This window comes from Chrysochloris asiatica, unplaced genomic scaffold (genome assembly GCF_000296735.1).
Source record: "Chrysochloris asiatica unplaced genomic scaffold, ChrAsi1.0 scaffold00137, whole genome shotgun sequence".
Lineage (NCBI taxonomy): Eukaryota > Metazoa > Chordata > Mammalia > Afrosoricida > Chrysochloridae > Chrysochloris > Chrysochloris asiatica.
This window is the reverse complement of record NW_006408655.1, coordinates 6401545-6418675: the sequence shown is the minus strand read 5'-3', so window position 1 is coordinate 6418675 and position 17131 is coordinate 6401545. Positions and strand designations below refer to the sequence as shown.

Sequence of the window (17131 nt, the reverse complement as noted above, 5' to 3'; positions counted from 1 at the left end):
ATGTATGGGTGAAAGCTTGGAAGCAAGAGGATTATTTTAATGCTCTTCAATACTTTAATTATATGACAGTTGTAGGGTAGAAATGCAAAAGTACTCTTAGGTTTTCCTTCAGGTTTTCAAAAGAACTTTTCCCATTAGTAAACTACTCCTGCAAATTGCTATTGCATTTCCCAGCTAACCATTTAAAAGACTGTAAATGCCATGTGCATTACTTCGCTCCAGAGGGAAGAGGTCAGACTGAATTGCAATGGTATTTAGACATAAAATACAGTGAAAATAAATCAAAATAGAACATCTAAAGGTAAATTTAGCACATTCATATGGGATAAATGAAGACAAATATGTTCATTTCTTCACAGCCTGTCCCTTTAAAAACTAAAAGTGATGATTTTTTACATAAATGCAGAAGTGGACATTAAGAATATATTCTATTTGTGCTTGCTAGATGGGATTTTCCTTAGCAATTAGCTTTATTTCAAAGCTCAAATACTTTTTACTATGGTATGTAGATTATATATTCCTCACGGAGTAAATAATCACATTAAATGAACAAACTCAGTGTATATATATGTGCCTAAATTCACAATGAGTGATTTCCTGGGCCTAGCAGCGACTGGTATACACACAAATGTTATTTTGGACACATCCCTTTACACATGAATATATATTTAAAAGAAATATAGAAGTTAATAGTTGTGGGTTGTTTTGTTTTACCTTAAGAAAGAATTTGAATACATTTTATCATCTGAATTGGGTTCATCTTTGGTTATAGAAGTAGAGGACATGGTCAACAAAATTTTCAAAGATAGCCCTTGGCTTTTGAGGAATAGTACTTTTTACATCTGGACCTGCACATCCAGGCAGAGTAAGTAAATTATTGCATAACTTTAAGCATAATTGATAACAGACACCTTTAATTTTTCATCTCCACTCTTTGGCTAGCTTTCCCATTAATAATCTAAGCCATAAATGTTGGTAGCTATTGATCGAAATCCCCTGTGTGCATGCAAATCCATCTTAAAGTCCCCTGCCTTTCATGTGTGAGCGCTCAGGGGCCTCTCCTAGATCTTTTTATCGGGATCGACCCCCAATGTGCCTGGAGAAGACCCCGGATATGCAATGTGTGTTGATGGCCACAAGAAAGCTGTCTGTCATATTATGTGTGTGTGCACATGGACTTGCAAGAGTGCACCTTCACATACACACACACACACCAATAGGAAGTTAAAGGAACAAAAGAATGTATTAGACAAGAAGGATGTATAATAGAAGTATTAAAAAACGTTTAAGTGTAAAGAAGTCTGAATGCAAATACAGGGATACTGACATATATAACATATACAGACACATTTCCTAAATCTCTTGGTCTTTGTTTTTCTCTATTTGACCCAATAGACTGTATCTTTAGTTTTTTTAAAAAAAGATGTAATATTGTACTAGTTGTTGTTTTTTAATACCAATATGAGTATTTGAAGTATTTTTAAAGGTGGGGAAAGAGGAAAAAAGAGAAAATGAAGGTAATTAGGTAATTTGTGAAATGGTTACTAAATCACATTGCCATGTGTGGGAGGAGTAGGGGTGTGAGTTTATGTGTGTAAATTTAAATAGGAATCAAGAATTGAAACTACCTAGTTAAAAAAAGAAACAACGCTGTACTCAACCTTTTGTACCGTCTTCTCTAAGGGTTTTTTCTGAGTTTACTATTTCTTGGCTGTTTGACTCTGGTCTAAATCTTACAGCTGGGGGAGGGGAATTGGGCGGGAGCGAGGGGTGGGAAGAAGGAGGGCTGGCAGTATATAAGTGCATCAGGAGGAATTTTAAAACATTATTGTCGCTGGCAATAGACAGGCTTAGGTCATTCTACTTAAAAAAAAAACAAACACCAGCATCTGCTTTTCCTCGAAACTTTGCTTTCTACTTAAAGGTTTTGCATTTTGCTTCCTGTGAAAGTGAAAGAGAAAAGCGCGGGGTGATAGATCCAGATGCAAGAGAAAGCCAACTCTGGATGGTATTAGCTGTGACGAGGCATTGTTCATTGCTGCCTCTCGGTTACGTTTAAAGCCTGAAATATCACGAGATCCATTCAATGATCCTTCTCTCATTCAAGGGACAAAAATGTAATTTGCTGTAGCTCTGATTTCTTGGATGGAAATGCTAGCCTTAGATTTCAAAGGCAAGAACTAGACATCGCGGTTTGTACACACATTGATTAAGTTGAAGAGCGGCGATTACATCTGTGCTGAGTGCAACAGTAGTCCAGGGCTGACTTTTCAAATCCCAGCCTCTGAGTTACAGACTCGCTTAAATAGACTTCCTTAATTTCCGGATACACTTCTTGAAATTCCAAATTCTCTTCAGAATTCCTGGGAAATTACAAGAGGAATGGGGTGGGGGTGGGGAGCTATGGCCGAGATTTCATTTTATCAAGCAAACTGACTTTTCTGTGTGTCTAATTTTTTTTTTTTTTTTTAGCTTTTTGGTTTTTAAACCCTACCTGCTCTTGCTAGCCAGCCAGAGCAAGAGAAGCTGAAACTTTTGAATTAGAAGGAAGAAATTATTGTACAATTTTTTTCTTGTAGCCTCAGAAATATCCGTTTATTCTTCTAGCCACACGGATGTATCTGTTTTTGAAAGAACGAGAAAATATATAAATGCGTGGGTTGCACTGATTTTGCAGTTGCAAACATCGGACAGTTGAGAAGATTTTGCCGAATTTTGTAAAGAAGCCAACAAAGCGCTTTGGGACCCTAGTAATGCAACTGGGAAGACCCTTGCTCTTATTTAGCAATATTTTGGATACCCTTGGAAGTGGCACCAAAATATACCTTCATTTGATTAAGAAGAGGTTAAACCATATTGATATTCATCCCAAGTGGGTTTTTTTTTTTTTTTTAAGCAGGTACTTGGCTTTCATGGGAGGAAAAAAAAAGGAGGAGGGAATTGTGGAAGATTCATTTAAACTACCAACTAAATGCATCCTGGACCACTGAAAGAGTGCATCTTACATGAGCACTTTTTCCCCCATCGTTATTACGTAAAACCTCTGGAAGCACCTAGGGTGTTTTACATTTTCTTTCCTTTGCTGCCTGCAGAAGCAATCTGCTCCCTGGAATTCTGACCTGTGGAGAATAGGACCCTGGCAAAGGCTGTGCTGGGGAATCTAGGACGGTTCTGCCTGCTCTCCAGCCCGGTTAATGGTGAAAAGTGTACCCATTTCTGGCTTATCTATGCTTTGTTATGAGTCTGACGTGAAACTACTTCCTGCCCCCCATAGCAGAGAACCAAAATCCAGTTGAATTGTTACAGTGTTTCGGAGCTGTAGCCCTGAACAGCTTCCTTGGCCAAATAACTTGTGTCTGTTTGTAAAAAGGCATATCAGAGAAAAAGGAAAATCGAGAGAAATGCAAAACGTAAGTCTGTGTTTGGGTGGTTCACCGCGCGAGTGTTAACTTTGGAGCTCCCAGCCGGTTTCCCCTGCTCCCACAGGGAAATACCAAGCTCTTCTGCACATTTAGCTGTTCTGCACATTTTCGCTTAAGCTCCATTTTCTCCAAAGGGAAAAATGGGGTGAAGGAATATCTACTTAGGCTTGGTAATGTTTTAAAAGTCCCTTTCCTTTGAAATGATAATAGCTGTATGGGTAAAATGCAAATAAAGAAAAAAAAAAAAAAAGACAATATTCCTTTAAAGGCAAATATACGGTTTTGTTTTTTTTTTTTTTAAGCGTACACACACTGCTTCTGATGAAGTCTGTGAGTCGAGCTGCTTCTGAGCTCCGATAGTTTAATGGAAAGATTTATATACCGACTGTATTATTTACTTTGGGAGGGGAGGTGGCAGTATAAGGGTATGCTAATTAGTGGGAGATTTTGGGGGGAAGGGGTGGAATATCAATTTTTATTGCATCACCTGTCAGGAGTGTCCAATCAGCGCTGGCTTTAGGGGAATTAATTGATGAAGGTGTCTCCGGACGAGCTCACTTCACTCTGTCATTTTATTTGTAGCTAAAGCAGCGGCGGGAATAGCAGCTGCATTTCTTTTCTCTTTCTCCCTTCACATTCCATTATCATAGTACTCCAATGGAGAAGGAAGGACTAGAGGGGCCCAGGTACTGATCTGCATCGGGACTTAGACCAACACACTGGCAGATCAGAAGCCGGATGGTTTTTTCCCTCTTTTTTTTTTTAAAAAAAAAGAAAACCAAAAAAAAAAAAAAAAAAAAAAGCAAGAATCGAGTCAGTGTAATTTCATGGACTTTTTTGTTTTTTTTCTCCCCCCTCCCTCTATAATTTTGCCTAGAGTTTGGCATTCCCTTGGCCGGGAATAACAGTCTTTGTTATTTTATTAGCAGGATGCCTTGAGACACATGCAGCATCTGGCGGAGGATTAACATACATACATGTGTATGTACGCGTCACGTATAGATTTACTGCAAATGGTGGGGATCATTTAGTGCCCGAGATGGGAGACCTGAAGTCAGGTTTTGAAGAGGTGGATGGCGTGAGGCTCGGCTACCTCATCATTAAAGGCAAGCAAATGTTTGCCCTCTCCCAAGTCTTCACGGATCTGCTGAAAAACATCCCGCGGACGACCGTACACAAGCGCATGGACCATCTGAAAGTGAAAAAGCACCACTGCGACCTCGAGGAGTTGCGGAAACTCAAGGCGATCAACAGCATCGCCTTCCACGCCGCCAAATGCACTCTCATCTCCCGGGAAGACGTGGAGGCGCTCTACACCTCTTGCAAGACCGAGCGCGTGCTCAGGACCAAGCGCCGGAGGGCCGGCCGGGCCCTAACCGCCCCGCCGCCGCCAGAGCGCGCCGCTGCCGCCACCAGCCCCCGCCCGGCTTTTTGGAAGGACAAGCCCCAACTTTGGCGGGGCCTGAACGAAGCCGCGCGACCCCTACCAATCAGCGCGCAGTCCCAGCGCCCGGGTGCCGCCGCCGCCGCGCGCCCCGCCGCCCAACTACCTCAGATTTTTAGCAAATACCCGGGCACGCACTACCCGGAAATAGGGCGCTCTCCTTGCAAACCCTCTCTAAACTATGAAACTGCCCCGCTTCAGGGGAACTACGTCGCTTTCCACTCGGACCCCGCGTACTTTCGGAACCTGCTGTGCAGCAAGCACCCGGCCGCCGCCGCCGCCGCTGCCGCCGCCGCCGCCGCCGCCTACTACCAGGCATCTGCTACCGGGCCTCAGCCCAAGATAGCGTCGGGCGCCGGGGGTCCCGGGAGTCTGACCTACCGTTGCAAGCGCAAACGCGGGGGCGCCAAGGACTGCCTGCTCTCGCCCCACGCCGGCGCCCGGCGCCTGCTGCTGCTGCCCAGGTCCTACAAAGCCAAGGCGGCGGCGGTGGCCGGAGCCACTTGCCTGGAGAGGTTTCATCTGGTCAACGGCTTCTGCCCACCTCCCCACCACCACCACCACCACCACCATCACCACCACCACCACCACCATCACCGGGCTTCCCAGCAGCCGCCGCAGAGCCGCCCGCCCCCTCCCCAGCCACGACTGCAGCCCCCTCTGGGCAGCTTTCCCGAGAGTTGTAGCAGCGACTCTGAGTCTAGCTCCTACTCGGACCATGCCAACGACTCGGATTTTGGCTCCAGTTTGTCCAGTTCCAGCAACTCCGTGTCCTCGGAGGAAGAGGAGGAGGAAGAGGGAGAGGAGGAGGAAGAGGAGGAGGGGGGCAGCGGGGCCTCGGACTCCAGTGAAGTCAGCTCGGAGGAGGAGGACTCGTCCTCGGAGTCGGATTCCAGCTCCGGCTCTAGCCAAGTGTCCATGCAGAGCATCCGTTTCAGGCGCACCAGCTTCTGCAAGCCTCCCAGTGTGCAAGCGCAGGCCAACTTCTTATACCATCTGGCGTCCGCAGCCGTCGCAACCAAACCCCCTGCTTTCGAGGATGCCGGTCGCCTCCCCGACCTCAAGAGCAGTGTCAAAGCAGAGTCGCCAGAGGAGTGGAATCTGCCGCACTGGGTCTCTCAAGCGTCTCCAGTGTACTGCCCGGCCAGCCTGGGGAGTTGTTTCGCAGAGATAAGGAAGGATAGTGTATCTGAGATTACATTCCCACACTCGGAAATTTCCAGTTCTGTAAAGAGAACTGACCTGACAATTAACTGCCTGGCGGAGGGAGCCTCTTCACCTAGCCCAAAGACAAACAATGCATTTCCACAACAAAGAATACTCGGAGAGGCGAGGAAATGCCTCCAAGCAACTCCTACTACACACTGTGCAGATAACAACACAATAGCTGCTAGGTTCTTAAAGAATGATTCTACTGGAGCAGCAGCAAACTCAGAAGATTCCAAAATCCTTCATTGTGCGGAATTTGCTGCGGACTTGCCCTCTTTGCAAACGTATCCGGAGGTGGACGCAGTAGTAACTAAAGCCGAAAATCCGTGCACTGACACAAGCGACAAGACGTTGCCATTGCTGCACAACATTAAAATCAAAGTAGAAGATAGTAGTGCTAATGAAGAATATGAACCTGACCTTATTACAAATAAGCTAAAGTGCGAGTGCAATGATACCAAGGGTGAGTTTTACAGTGTGACTGAAAGTAAGGAGGAGGACACCTTGCTAACCACAGCCAAGGAAGGTTTTGCATGCCCTGAAAAAGAAACTCCTTCCTTAAATCATCTGGCGCAGAGTCAGGGCCTTTCATGCACTTTAGGTTCTCCAAAACCTGAGGATGGGGAATATAAATTTGGTGCCAAGGTGAGAAAAAATTACCGGACACTAGTACTGGGAAAGCGACCTGTACTTCAGACACCTCCAGTCAAACCAAATTTGAAATCAGCTAGAAGCCCTCGTCCTACAGGTAAAACTGAGACACATGAAGGAACACTGGATGATTTTACAGTTATAAATAGACGCAAAAAGGTAGCCAGCAATGTAGCATCAGCAGTGAAAAGGCCATTTAATTTCATGGCAAATTTTCCTTGTCCACCATCACTCATTATTGGGAAGGATGGGGATTTGTGGCCGGCGTATTCCTTAAACACCACTAAGGATTCCCAACCTCCTCACAAGGCCCATCCTATATGGAAATGGCAGCTGGGCGGTTCTGCAATACCTCTTCCACCTAGTCACAAATTCAGGAAATTTAATTCATAAAAATGTTTTGGAAGATATTTTCTTGAACCATATTACCTTCCTTTTGTTGTAAACTGCACAGGATGGTTTGTACAAGTCCATTAATGTGTTACACCCCCCTTGGAGTCCTGGTTTATCACATTTGGAAGACAGAAATCGGATTAATTTTTTTTCCTTTTTTTTTTTTTTTTTTTTTAAGTAGAGTGGGGGCGGGGTGGGAGAAGGGTTGGTTTACATTCCACAGACTACTTCAGGCTAAAGACTCAAGTAAAACTCAGTTATTACGGTAGACGGTAGAGCTGGAACACTTTACTGTTTCAGTGCTAATAACGCATGAGTCGGAATCGACAACGGGTTTGGTTTGGACCTCAATTCAACTGCTACAAATAAATGTCAAAAAGGTTGAATAATAAATATTACAATGAGCCATTAGTTTATGCACTAGATTTCAGACCTGAAAGTATAACTGTTAAGTCAGTGAAAGTTTGCTAAGTTTCATGGTTACACATGAGGTAGCAAGAAGTTTCTGTGAGCCCCAAATCTTCTCTTTTGGAGCTCTTGTTTGTGGGCTATCTCTTTTTCTTTTGAGTCCCCTTATCATCTCTCCAAGAGTAGTTGCACTTAACTTTTTTTTTTTTTGGAGTAGAAAGATTGGGGTATGAGTCTTGCTTGAATGCTGGTAAAAGCTACTATATACATATATAGTAGCTCATATATATAGAGAGAGTAAAATAAATATGGAATTGCTTTTTTTTAATTCTTTTTTTTTTTTTTTTGGGGGGGTAAAGTAATTTTACAGCCACTCTTTGCAATTGGGAAAAGTCCTTTTTGTGTTCTCACCCAAAGGCTTTAAATAACACAAGTCTTATTATTCACCTACTTACCTTTTGATTTGAACATGACTCCTCAATCTTTCAAAACAATTAAAATGTTTCTTGATGGTCTAACTCTTCACAGTGGCAACAGTAAATACACCCGGGAAAAAGAAAATGAGGAGTCAGAGTAGTAAGGACCTCCCAAATGAAAAATAACCATATTTCAGGGCTTTTTGGTACCAGAACTCAGGCATTTGAGTTTTATTACCTTTTACTTTTTCTGCATCTCTCTACACTCCTGTTTTCAGACCATCCTGTGTATAGAGCAGGAGAGTTTCTACTGCAAATGACAATCAGAGGTGACTATCTATATTTGCACTTAAAATCAAACTAGTTTAACATGCAGATGGCTAGGGTCTAGCCCTTGGTAAGGGGCCATGCTGGTATACTATGTTGTAATGATGGAAGCAGTAAATCAAAATTATGGAAATGTGCACTGTTGAAAAGCATGCTTTAGCTTTATTTTCAATTAAAAACACTGTTTAAAATTTCTGGTTCCATACATTTCTACTTATTTTAGATTGAAGAAAAGGTAACAGAAATGAATGGTTTTGTTGACACTTTCATTTGTAATGTTATTCTTGGAAAGAAATGCATTTATGGGATGTAGTGTTTTGTTGTAATACTATATGATCAGGCCAGTCAGGCTTTGTGCAAAAATACTGGTGGATTTCTTCCTAAACAACAACAAAACTTTACCAACTTGTTACAAATCAAATGCAAAAAGTTTCAGGTTTAAGAAACTGAAGCAGAGATCAGTTGTTATTTAAATGAAACTTGATTCTAAAATGATTGTTCCACACCCTCTCCCATTAGTTTGACAAAGTATGTATCTCAGATCCTTGCCATCTTAAACCTAAGAAGTTGCATCTATAGATCATAAATCACAAAACAAAACACCAATGAAATGTTTACTGTGTGAATTTGAGTCACTGTTTCTCAGAGAAATACTGGGTTTTTTTAATTATTTTTTCCCTTAACCTTTTAATTCCTACTTCCTTTGAAACTTCCTTTTGTCTATAAATGTTTCAGATTGATCTGGATGGTCTCAGCCCTAATTGTTGTATATGCTCTGTGGTTTTCCTCTTACTGTAAAGGAGAATACCTGCATCCAAATACATTTGGATGGAGTAAACAGATGCTTCAAACTACCTCCCTTCCTTTTTCTTCTTGAATGTTGCCAGATGGAGGTTCACTGGATCCTATTTTTTTGGATTGGTAGATATGGTCAAAGCAAAATTTGGGGATGTAATCCTTGAATAAGCATGTTATATATGTTACTGTTAAAGCCCCAGAAAACTAAACAATTGACTTCTCAATCTTAATTCTTTCTTATTTGGAAAATAATGTAAAATGTAGGTACAGTGAGTTGTCCTGAAATATAAATTTGTTTAAAAAAAAACACAACACAGTGTGACATACACACACTAGAAGTGTGTATGTAATTCCTACTCACTCCTTAATGACTGCCAAGTCAAGAAAGCTCAAAGTATGGTTACTACTACATTTGTTTTTGTTAAGTGACATTGAGTCGATTCCGACCCATAGCAACCCTGTATAGGGAAGCGACCTTGTATAGGGTTTCCGAGAAGCAGTTGGTGAGCTTGAACCGCCAACCTTGCAGTTCAAACAGCTTTGCAGTCTGGCGCATTAACCCACAGCGCCACCCCAGGGCTCCTACATTTAGACTAGTACTTTTCTTGTTGGCTATGGAATTACTGTTCCTAAATTATAAATTGAGAATATTTTTGAAGTTTGCAAATCATGGGTGTGGGAGGACCGAGAGATGGAATAAGCATAATGTAAAACAAATATACCCTATGGAATTTTTGACATAAAATATGGGCCTCCAGCTTTGACACTTGGTCTCCAGCCCTTAGAGAATCAATAGTTTCAGTTTAGCTGCTGGAGAATGAGCAGCATGGAGGCTGAGGCATTCCAGAGTGATACCATCAAAAGGAACAAAATTAAATAGTCAACACAAATTTCACCCCACAGTATTGCTACAAGCCAGCCAACCACAGCAAAACCTGAGTTGGGGCTTCTGTTAGGAAAGTGTATCAAATAGTATGCAGTAACTTGCAAATACAAGGGGTTTTTTTTTCAATTCCTGATGGCACCTTAGCTGTTTTCCTTTCCCATTCTGCTGTGCTGGAATTATTCTCAGTACAGTTTATTTTTATTTTCCTTGTTTTATGATTAATGACAATATGTAGCTTTTCTAAGCTGCTATACAAGTCTCATTTGTTCGAAAAGTTAAGCCTTATTGAAGAGAAAAGCAAAAGTTACCTCGTTTGCTAGACTCCATTTATATACCTTAAGTTTTTTCAGGGAATAGAATTTTTTTTAAAAACTTGTACTATTACAGCTCTAGGGTCACTGATTCTGTGTCTAAACTTCAACATTCACAGACAAGAATGAAATGTAGGAAAGGGCTCTTTCTCTGACTTTTTGGGAAACAAATACATTTTTGGTCTTTGTAAAAGAAATTTCCTAAGAATGTGAAATGTGTTTGTACTGTCTTCCACACTCAGGTTACCTACGTTTATAGAAAATGCAGCTTGTTCTTTTTACTTTTTAAAGTGGGTGCTCTTTTCTACTGACTTGCTTGATTACAGTGGAGTAATCTCAATAATGGTTGTTTATTTTTAAATCAACAAGGAGCCACCACTAAACAGCAATAACATGAACTAGATGGCCTGTTGTGTTGATTTTTATCTTATCCTTGTGTGGGTGACTTTCAATGGTCTAGAAATCCCTCAGAGTTCTTTCTAGTCAACAAGAATTGGGAAGTTTCTACAGATGGAAATGATAGTTTTGTTTGCATGTAGGAAGAGCTGTAGAAACTAATTCTTCAAAAGCATTTTTTTCCTCAAAGAAAACAAAAACAAAAATCCTCCATGACAAAATATATATTTAAAAAATAGCATCTTATAAAAGACAGAAAAGTGGTGAGTTTTGCTTCACCTTGAAAATAACTTCCGGCTGAAAATGATGTGAAAAGATGGAGTTCCCAAAGCCAAGAAGGCATTACTTCCAAACAAGAAGGGAGAAAAAGATTCCTTATCAACTAACTTCAGGAAATTGGCAAGGAGGAACTGGGAGTTCAGTTTAGGGAGTCCACCCAATCACCCAAGTTTTCCTCAGGATTTTTTCCTGTAAAGAACTATTTTTGAAGCTACCTTAGGTTTTAGTTTGCTCCCTGGGACAAAGGACATTTTGCAAACTAACCTAGGGGGTGGGGAAATAGGGCAGATCTAGGAGGTGGAAGGGGGATGTATTTTACCTGTTTGGCAGGCCCTCTTTTGCTTTTTTTTTTTTTTTTAAAAAGGAAGGAGACCCAACTATCATTCTTTGCCCATGCCCTAGGCCCCCACTCTCCTCTCACTCCTTTTCAAACTGTGGCGGCCTCACAAGCTCCTACTTTAAAAGGCCTGAGATGTTTTGCATGAAGCCCTCACAATAGGGGTTGAGGGAATTGACAGTTTCAAAAACAAGGCGTTCAGTCCTTTCCAGCTGCCGGGCCAGCTCTCTCGCACCAACTCCTTGTTCCTCTCTGCTGGTGGCGTTCTCCGCAGCGAGCAGCACCCCCCCACACACACCCCGCCTTCCAGCGCTCCGGTCAGCCCCACCCCGCCCCCAGGCTGTGTTTGTAAACAGGGGTCAGTGTCCAGGGCTTCTGGCGGTGCTTTTGGGCCTGGCGAGCTCGGAGGAAAGGCTGGGGACGCCGAGCGAAAGAAATGTTGCGGGAGATGAGCAGGCCCGGATACCTTGTGGGTTTCGGGTCACTTTCTCTCTCGACTGCAGAGCTCTTGGGGCCGCGCTGACCTGGGGCAGCCCTCAGCTCTCTGGCCTGGGCCAACCACCACCATCAGAGAGAGGTTTTAATGCCGCCATTTTGCATGATGGCAAACATTTCTTTGTGACTTTTCCTCCCCGTCCTCCCGCTCAGTCTTGCTTTCTTATGAATTTGTGACGATCATGCTGGCTCCGGGTGAAAAAACCCGCACCCCTCGGAACAAGGCCCCCAACTCCTCTCAGGCAACCTCACATCAAAGCGGCCTCGTGGCCAGGCCCGCCGGGAGGAGGGGGCAACCGGGTGCACTGCCGGCCTTGGCTCGTTCCCTGGGGCCGGTCCTCGGTGACTGCAACGTCTGCCCTCATTCTGCGCTCCTTTTGTGTGTGCTGAAGTAATCTCTCACCCCTGCACACGCGAACACACCGCCTCGCCATTTCTCACCTTTTAGTTCAGGCCTCGTCTACTTTCTTCCCTAGGCGAATGGGCCCAGCTTTTTGCATTGGCAGAGGGGCTGACTAAAGTCTCCATCAGGCGTGCGTGGAACGCAAGTGCGAAGAAATGGGGTTTCAGACTGATCAACCATGGTCCTGAAACGCCTTCTGGGAAGTGGACCAAAACCTGAGCCCCAGAATCTGGGGAGGGCTGGGGTAGCAGGCAAGGGCCGCGGGAACTCCCAAAGTGGAAGAAATGTCGTGTTGCAAGGCTTACTTTCTTTGGCGCAGTGGTTCCTGTCTCCTGGAACCGCTCAGTATATCTGAAAGTGGAAATGGTGACCTGCAAACAGGAAACGTGAGACAGTGACCTGGAAAACCTCCCTTGGTTGGGGAGATTGGAGTGCAGCAATGCAAACAAAGCTGCTACTTGAGGAAGAGGGGAAACAGAGGTGCACCGCAGATAGGTCACAGGAAAGTGCAACAAGCTTGTTTTCCCGGTGTTTAAAATGCAGCCCCAGTTGTAAAGTGTGTGAAATTACGCACTGGTCTCTTAAAGAGTGCCTAATTTATAGTAAATAGCAAGGTCTTTGTAAATGGCTTTATTATGTTGTTTCTTGTTAATTGTTGAGAAAATCCCCATTGTTGAGTGTGAAAGGCTTTATGAGCTAACCTGGTCCTCGGCGTAATCAGAGGGCAGTAAATGGCCACTCGGTCTCCGAGGCCCAGTGCGGAAGCCGACGCCGGCCGAGAGAGCCGCAGTGACCTCTAAGCAGTGGCCTCCGCCTGGGGGGAAAAATGGCGAGGCTTTCCAGGTTTTAATTACTGAGAAGGCAGGTTTTGAACTTGCGGGCCCAAACATCAACTTGCTGAGTGCGACTGGGTGAACCCGGCAAGCCGGGGCGACCCCGGCAGTGAGGGCGGCTTCAGAGGCGAGTGGGTCCAGTCCGCAGAGGGTTGCGCCTGGGCCACAGGCTAGCCAGCCCCGGCGCCGGCTGGAACAGTGTTGGGGTGGGATTGATCCTTGGGCTTTGTCTTTAGTTTTCTAGCTGCGTGAAGCTTGGGCTCAAGCCGGTTGGACCAAGTCTGCAGAGCACCCGAATGTGCTGGGCTGGGGACTGGAGGGGTCTTCTACAGGCAGAGCAGGCTCAGAAGGAGAGCTCCAGACCCCTTTCTGCGCCTCCTTGTCTTTTGTTTAAAGCTTTTCATCTTTCCCTTTCTTTCTCTCACACTCACACTCCATTAGAAAGCTGAAGTGGACTCGGAAGACAGGAGAAATAAGAGAAAGGATTCTGTTTTTATTTTAACAAGGGAAATAATTTCTTTAGTCTCAGATAAAATATTCCTATCGCCTTTTCCCATCTCCTTCTTCTCTTTCCAGCCATTGGGGACCTGGGAAGAGTATGAGCAAAGTCAGGCAGGCACTGGATTCGTTTGATTAACTTTGAGGAAAAGACCCCGCGAGGTCCTTCTGGTTGAGAAAGGGCCAGGGGAGAGCTCCTCCTTGGATTCAGACCTGTGGCCTTTTCAGGGTCTCAGGACCCGGTGGGTCGGGGGAAAAGCAGCAACCGCTTCTCGGCAGCCTCTGAGCTAGGGCAATGCAGCTAGAGGCAAGGGAATTTCTTCTAGAGTTTACAGTGGTTGACGAAAACCTGAGAGAGGTAGCCTGTGTGCAAGGGACTGGACATTAGCAAATGCAAATCACAAGGAAATGTTAATTCCAATCAGAAAAACCTATATTCAGCTATCATCCTCCCCTTCTAAGATGGCCCTTTGCTTGCGCACTCCTGCTCTCTCACCAAATTAGCTATTACGTGAAATCCCCCTGGGTTTAAAGCACTTGTTTCACGGATTCGCGTACAACCCATATTAACTATGCACTTTCTGCTATTCCTCCTGTGACTCTCCCTGCCTTTCCTTTTTTTTACGGAGAGTATGATGCATTTTATTTTTGCCCAATCGATGAGTGCAAATACTGGGATAACACAACCCACACTTCTGTGATGCAGGCTGTTTTCAAAATTGAGTTTAGGGATCAATACTAAGTCGAAATGCTCCAAATTGCACGAATTCACCAAATTCAAGCCTTGGGCTCCCAAGCCGGGTTCCTGACTGATTAACGCACTAGCAGGCGATAATTGCTCTTCCACTGTTACTGCCTCTCAAAACAGGATGTTTTCATCATGTGTATTTGGTTTTCCCTAAAGATCACTCCAGTTGCCTGGAAAAACACGACCCAAAAACGTGTGGAGTTAAACCCTGATCAATGGCTTCCATGTCGGTCTTGCATTCTGATTGCCATTCCCCATTATTTTCTTAGGACCCTAACAGCAACACCTCAAAGTGCCAGAGTTGGTGCTCCTAAAACGCTGACCAAATCAAATTAATGTTTGACTGGTCAGGGAGCAGCCCTTTCCTTCTTCTTTGCCCAGAGCTGCCTGAGTTGTAGCACAGTGAGCTCTCTATTCTTTTGCTGCTGTGGCCCTGGCTGCAGGGTCGACTGATGCCTTATTGGGGGAAGGGCAGTAGTTGTCCCCTTACAAGAGACATTTAAGACAGAGTGATGGAGGGGGGAGGGTCCCCGAAAGAGAATTTGGAGAGCCTGCTGTCTGCATATGTGTATGGGAGGAGAGTCTGACAGCCCAAGTACCTAGGGTGGTGGGGTATCCCCAGTTTATTGACTCTTGCTTAGTGTGTTTTTCTTCAGGTTAGAAGAGTGGAGAAGGACAGAAGGAGGTGAAGAGATAGTGTCAGGCAACCTAGAGGCTCTTCAGTAAGATACTTATATAATCAGGGCCATCAATATGTTTGTGGTTGACCCTTTTTGGGTGAAACAGGTTTAGCAGTCAATAAACTTCAAGATACTACAGTTCTTAAAATATTACCATCAGTCTAGGGGCAACTGCTCACAGATCTGCAGAAACCTTCACCAGTCCGGATACAAGGAAGGAAGGGAGGGAAGCAGAAAGGAAACTGAGTGGTTGCCTGACTTCTTCCCCAAGCCACCAAGAAAACAAACAAACAAACTCAAAATTTTCCTGGAAACTGTGCTATTGGTGAAGGACGTAGGGCACCGGAAGGAAGGTTGGAATATAATTTCCATTGTTAGTGTTTGCCCTCTTTAAGAGCAGTTTGACTTAGCTCCAGGAAAAACACAATACTTGTGATAAGTGATGAGCAGCAGAGAGGAACAACAGTATGCAAGAGAGATTTCACTACCCTTACTTAGGCTGCAGTCCTCTCCCTTTCCTCTGAAAGTTAGATTTGACACAAATACATAAGAAATATTAAGGCTACAATTTGGTCAGTAGGTTAGGGGTTTCACTCTCTGAAATTAATGGAAAGGGCCTAGAATTCTTGGATTCACTAGGAATAAAGGCACCTTTTACAATCATTCTCCCTCTTGTCTCTCTCATTCTCTTTCTTCCTCCCTTTAAAATGAATACCCTGATTGTCAAATGGTGCAAATGTCTTATGGTGAAGATTAGTTTTCCTTCCCTACATTGGATACAAATATGCAGACCAGTGGATGCTTAAGCTTTCAGATGCCTCCTTATGATTATATCCATTCGAAATAAAACCTGCTTGCTCTAGTAGGAATTGCCATGAACATACTTGCTTACCTTTTTCCTTTCTATGCTTTTAATTATTTTCTCACACCCTCTTAGTCTTCCCCCTTTTTTCTTTCCCCCTACCTAACCTTTGCACCCATGTGAAGGCTTCCTGGGGAAATATCAATATTATTTAGTAATACTTTCTCCAGAGGTGGAAAGAGAGTGAGATCTAGACTTAAACCAATGCTGATAGAGGTGGCCTGGTAGCCTTCATTGTTCCTGAGCTTCCTTGCTGGGGTGAGGGTTTTCTAGCCACTTGTCCCTAATGTGTTGTGCTATTTCAGTTAGACTATAAAAAACAGAGTGTATCTCAAGACCAGAAGAGCTCAACTCCATAAACACATGGCTATGGTTCTAACACGGAGTTCATCACCAAATGCAAGTGCAGAGATGCTTTTAATTTTGATCCAAGTGTTATATATCATGTGGCAAATTGGTCTTCATAAAATCAATTTTGATTTTTTTTTTTTGGTTAATAATACTTGCAAACAACAACAAAATACCTTCTAGTGTAAAAGTTTGAAAATTAAAAGGTCACTAATACCAAGAGTGTTACATATTTAAATTTACAGAGGTGGTCCTTTTTTTTCCTTTAAATAAGGGAAAATTTTAAGTAGAAAAGTTTAGGTAAAATTTGAATTACTCAGTTGTTTTGATATCCATCTAATTTTAAGAAAATGATTTTTTAAAATCTTAATAATTTAAAAAAAATCCTTTTGCATCTTTATGTACATTACATTTAAAAATAAATTAGGAAATGAACTATATACACTCCTGACATCTTTAGAAAAATGACCTCTGCAATATCTACTCTGTCAAAATATCAGCATTTTATATTATCTTAGATATTTCAGTCTGTAATTTATTATTTAAAATGACTATTAAATGGGAAGAATATATAGCTTATTTTGTAGTTAAGGAGGTTTCCAGAACTTCTAAACTCTTGTCCTTTGTATCAATTTCTAGCTGGTTTATCTGAACAGTATCCAATCCTACATGTGGGATATGTATAATATCCTGACATAATGGAAGGATTTCTAGATGAATTGGAAACATCCTGATTGTGAATTTCATATCTCTTCCTTGTTTGAACCAATACTTTAGTATATAATTCAAGCTTGATTTTAAGTGTGGTCTCATTCAAGAAAAAATACAAAAATACTTTAAAACAAAACAAAACAGAAAATTTAAAAATAAATACTGTTAAAACCATTGACCCCAGTTATCTGCTAAAGTGTGAATGGAATCATGGCTGTCCATTGACATGGTTTCTCCATTCAGGATCTTAGCCAAAGGAATAGCATATCAATGTGT

At 43.0% G+C, this 17131-nt stretch overlaps 1 protein-coding gene across 2 annotated transcripts; it reads left to right on the top strand.

Annotated features, from left to right (window-relative positions):
* The first annotated feature begins 4370 nt into the window (after positions 1–4370).
* SKIDA1 (SKI/DACH domain containing 1) lies at positions 4371–7199 on the top strand. Of its 2 annotated transcripts, XM_006869896.1 has the most exons (2): positions 4371–5154; positions 5347–7199. In XM_006869896.1, the coding sequence occupies exons 1-2, from the start codon at positions 4462–4464 to the stop codon at positions 7117–7119; spliced, it is 2466 nt and encodes an 821-aa protein (XP_006869958.1). In that variant the 5' UTR covers positions 4371–4461; the 3' UTR covers positions 7120–7199. The 2 variants fall into 2 exon arrangements, with proteins under 2 accessions (XP_006869958.1, XP_006869957.1); XM_006869895.1 differs by having other exon boundaries at positions 4462–7119.
* The last annotated feature ends 9932 nt before the right edge of the window (positions 7200–17131 follow it).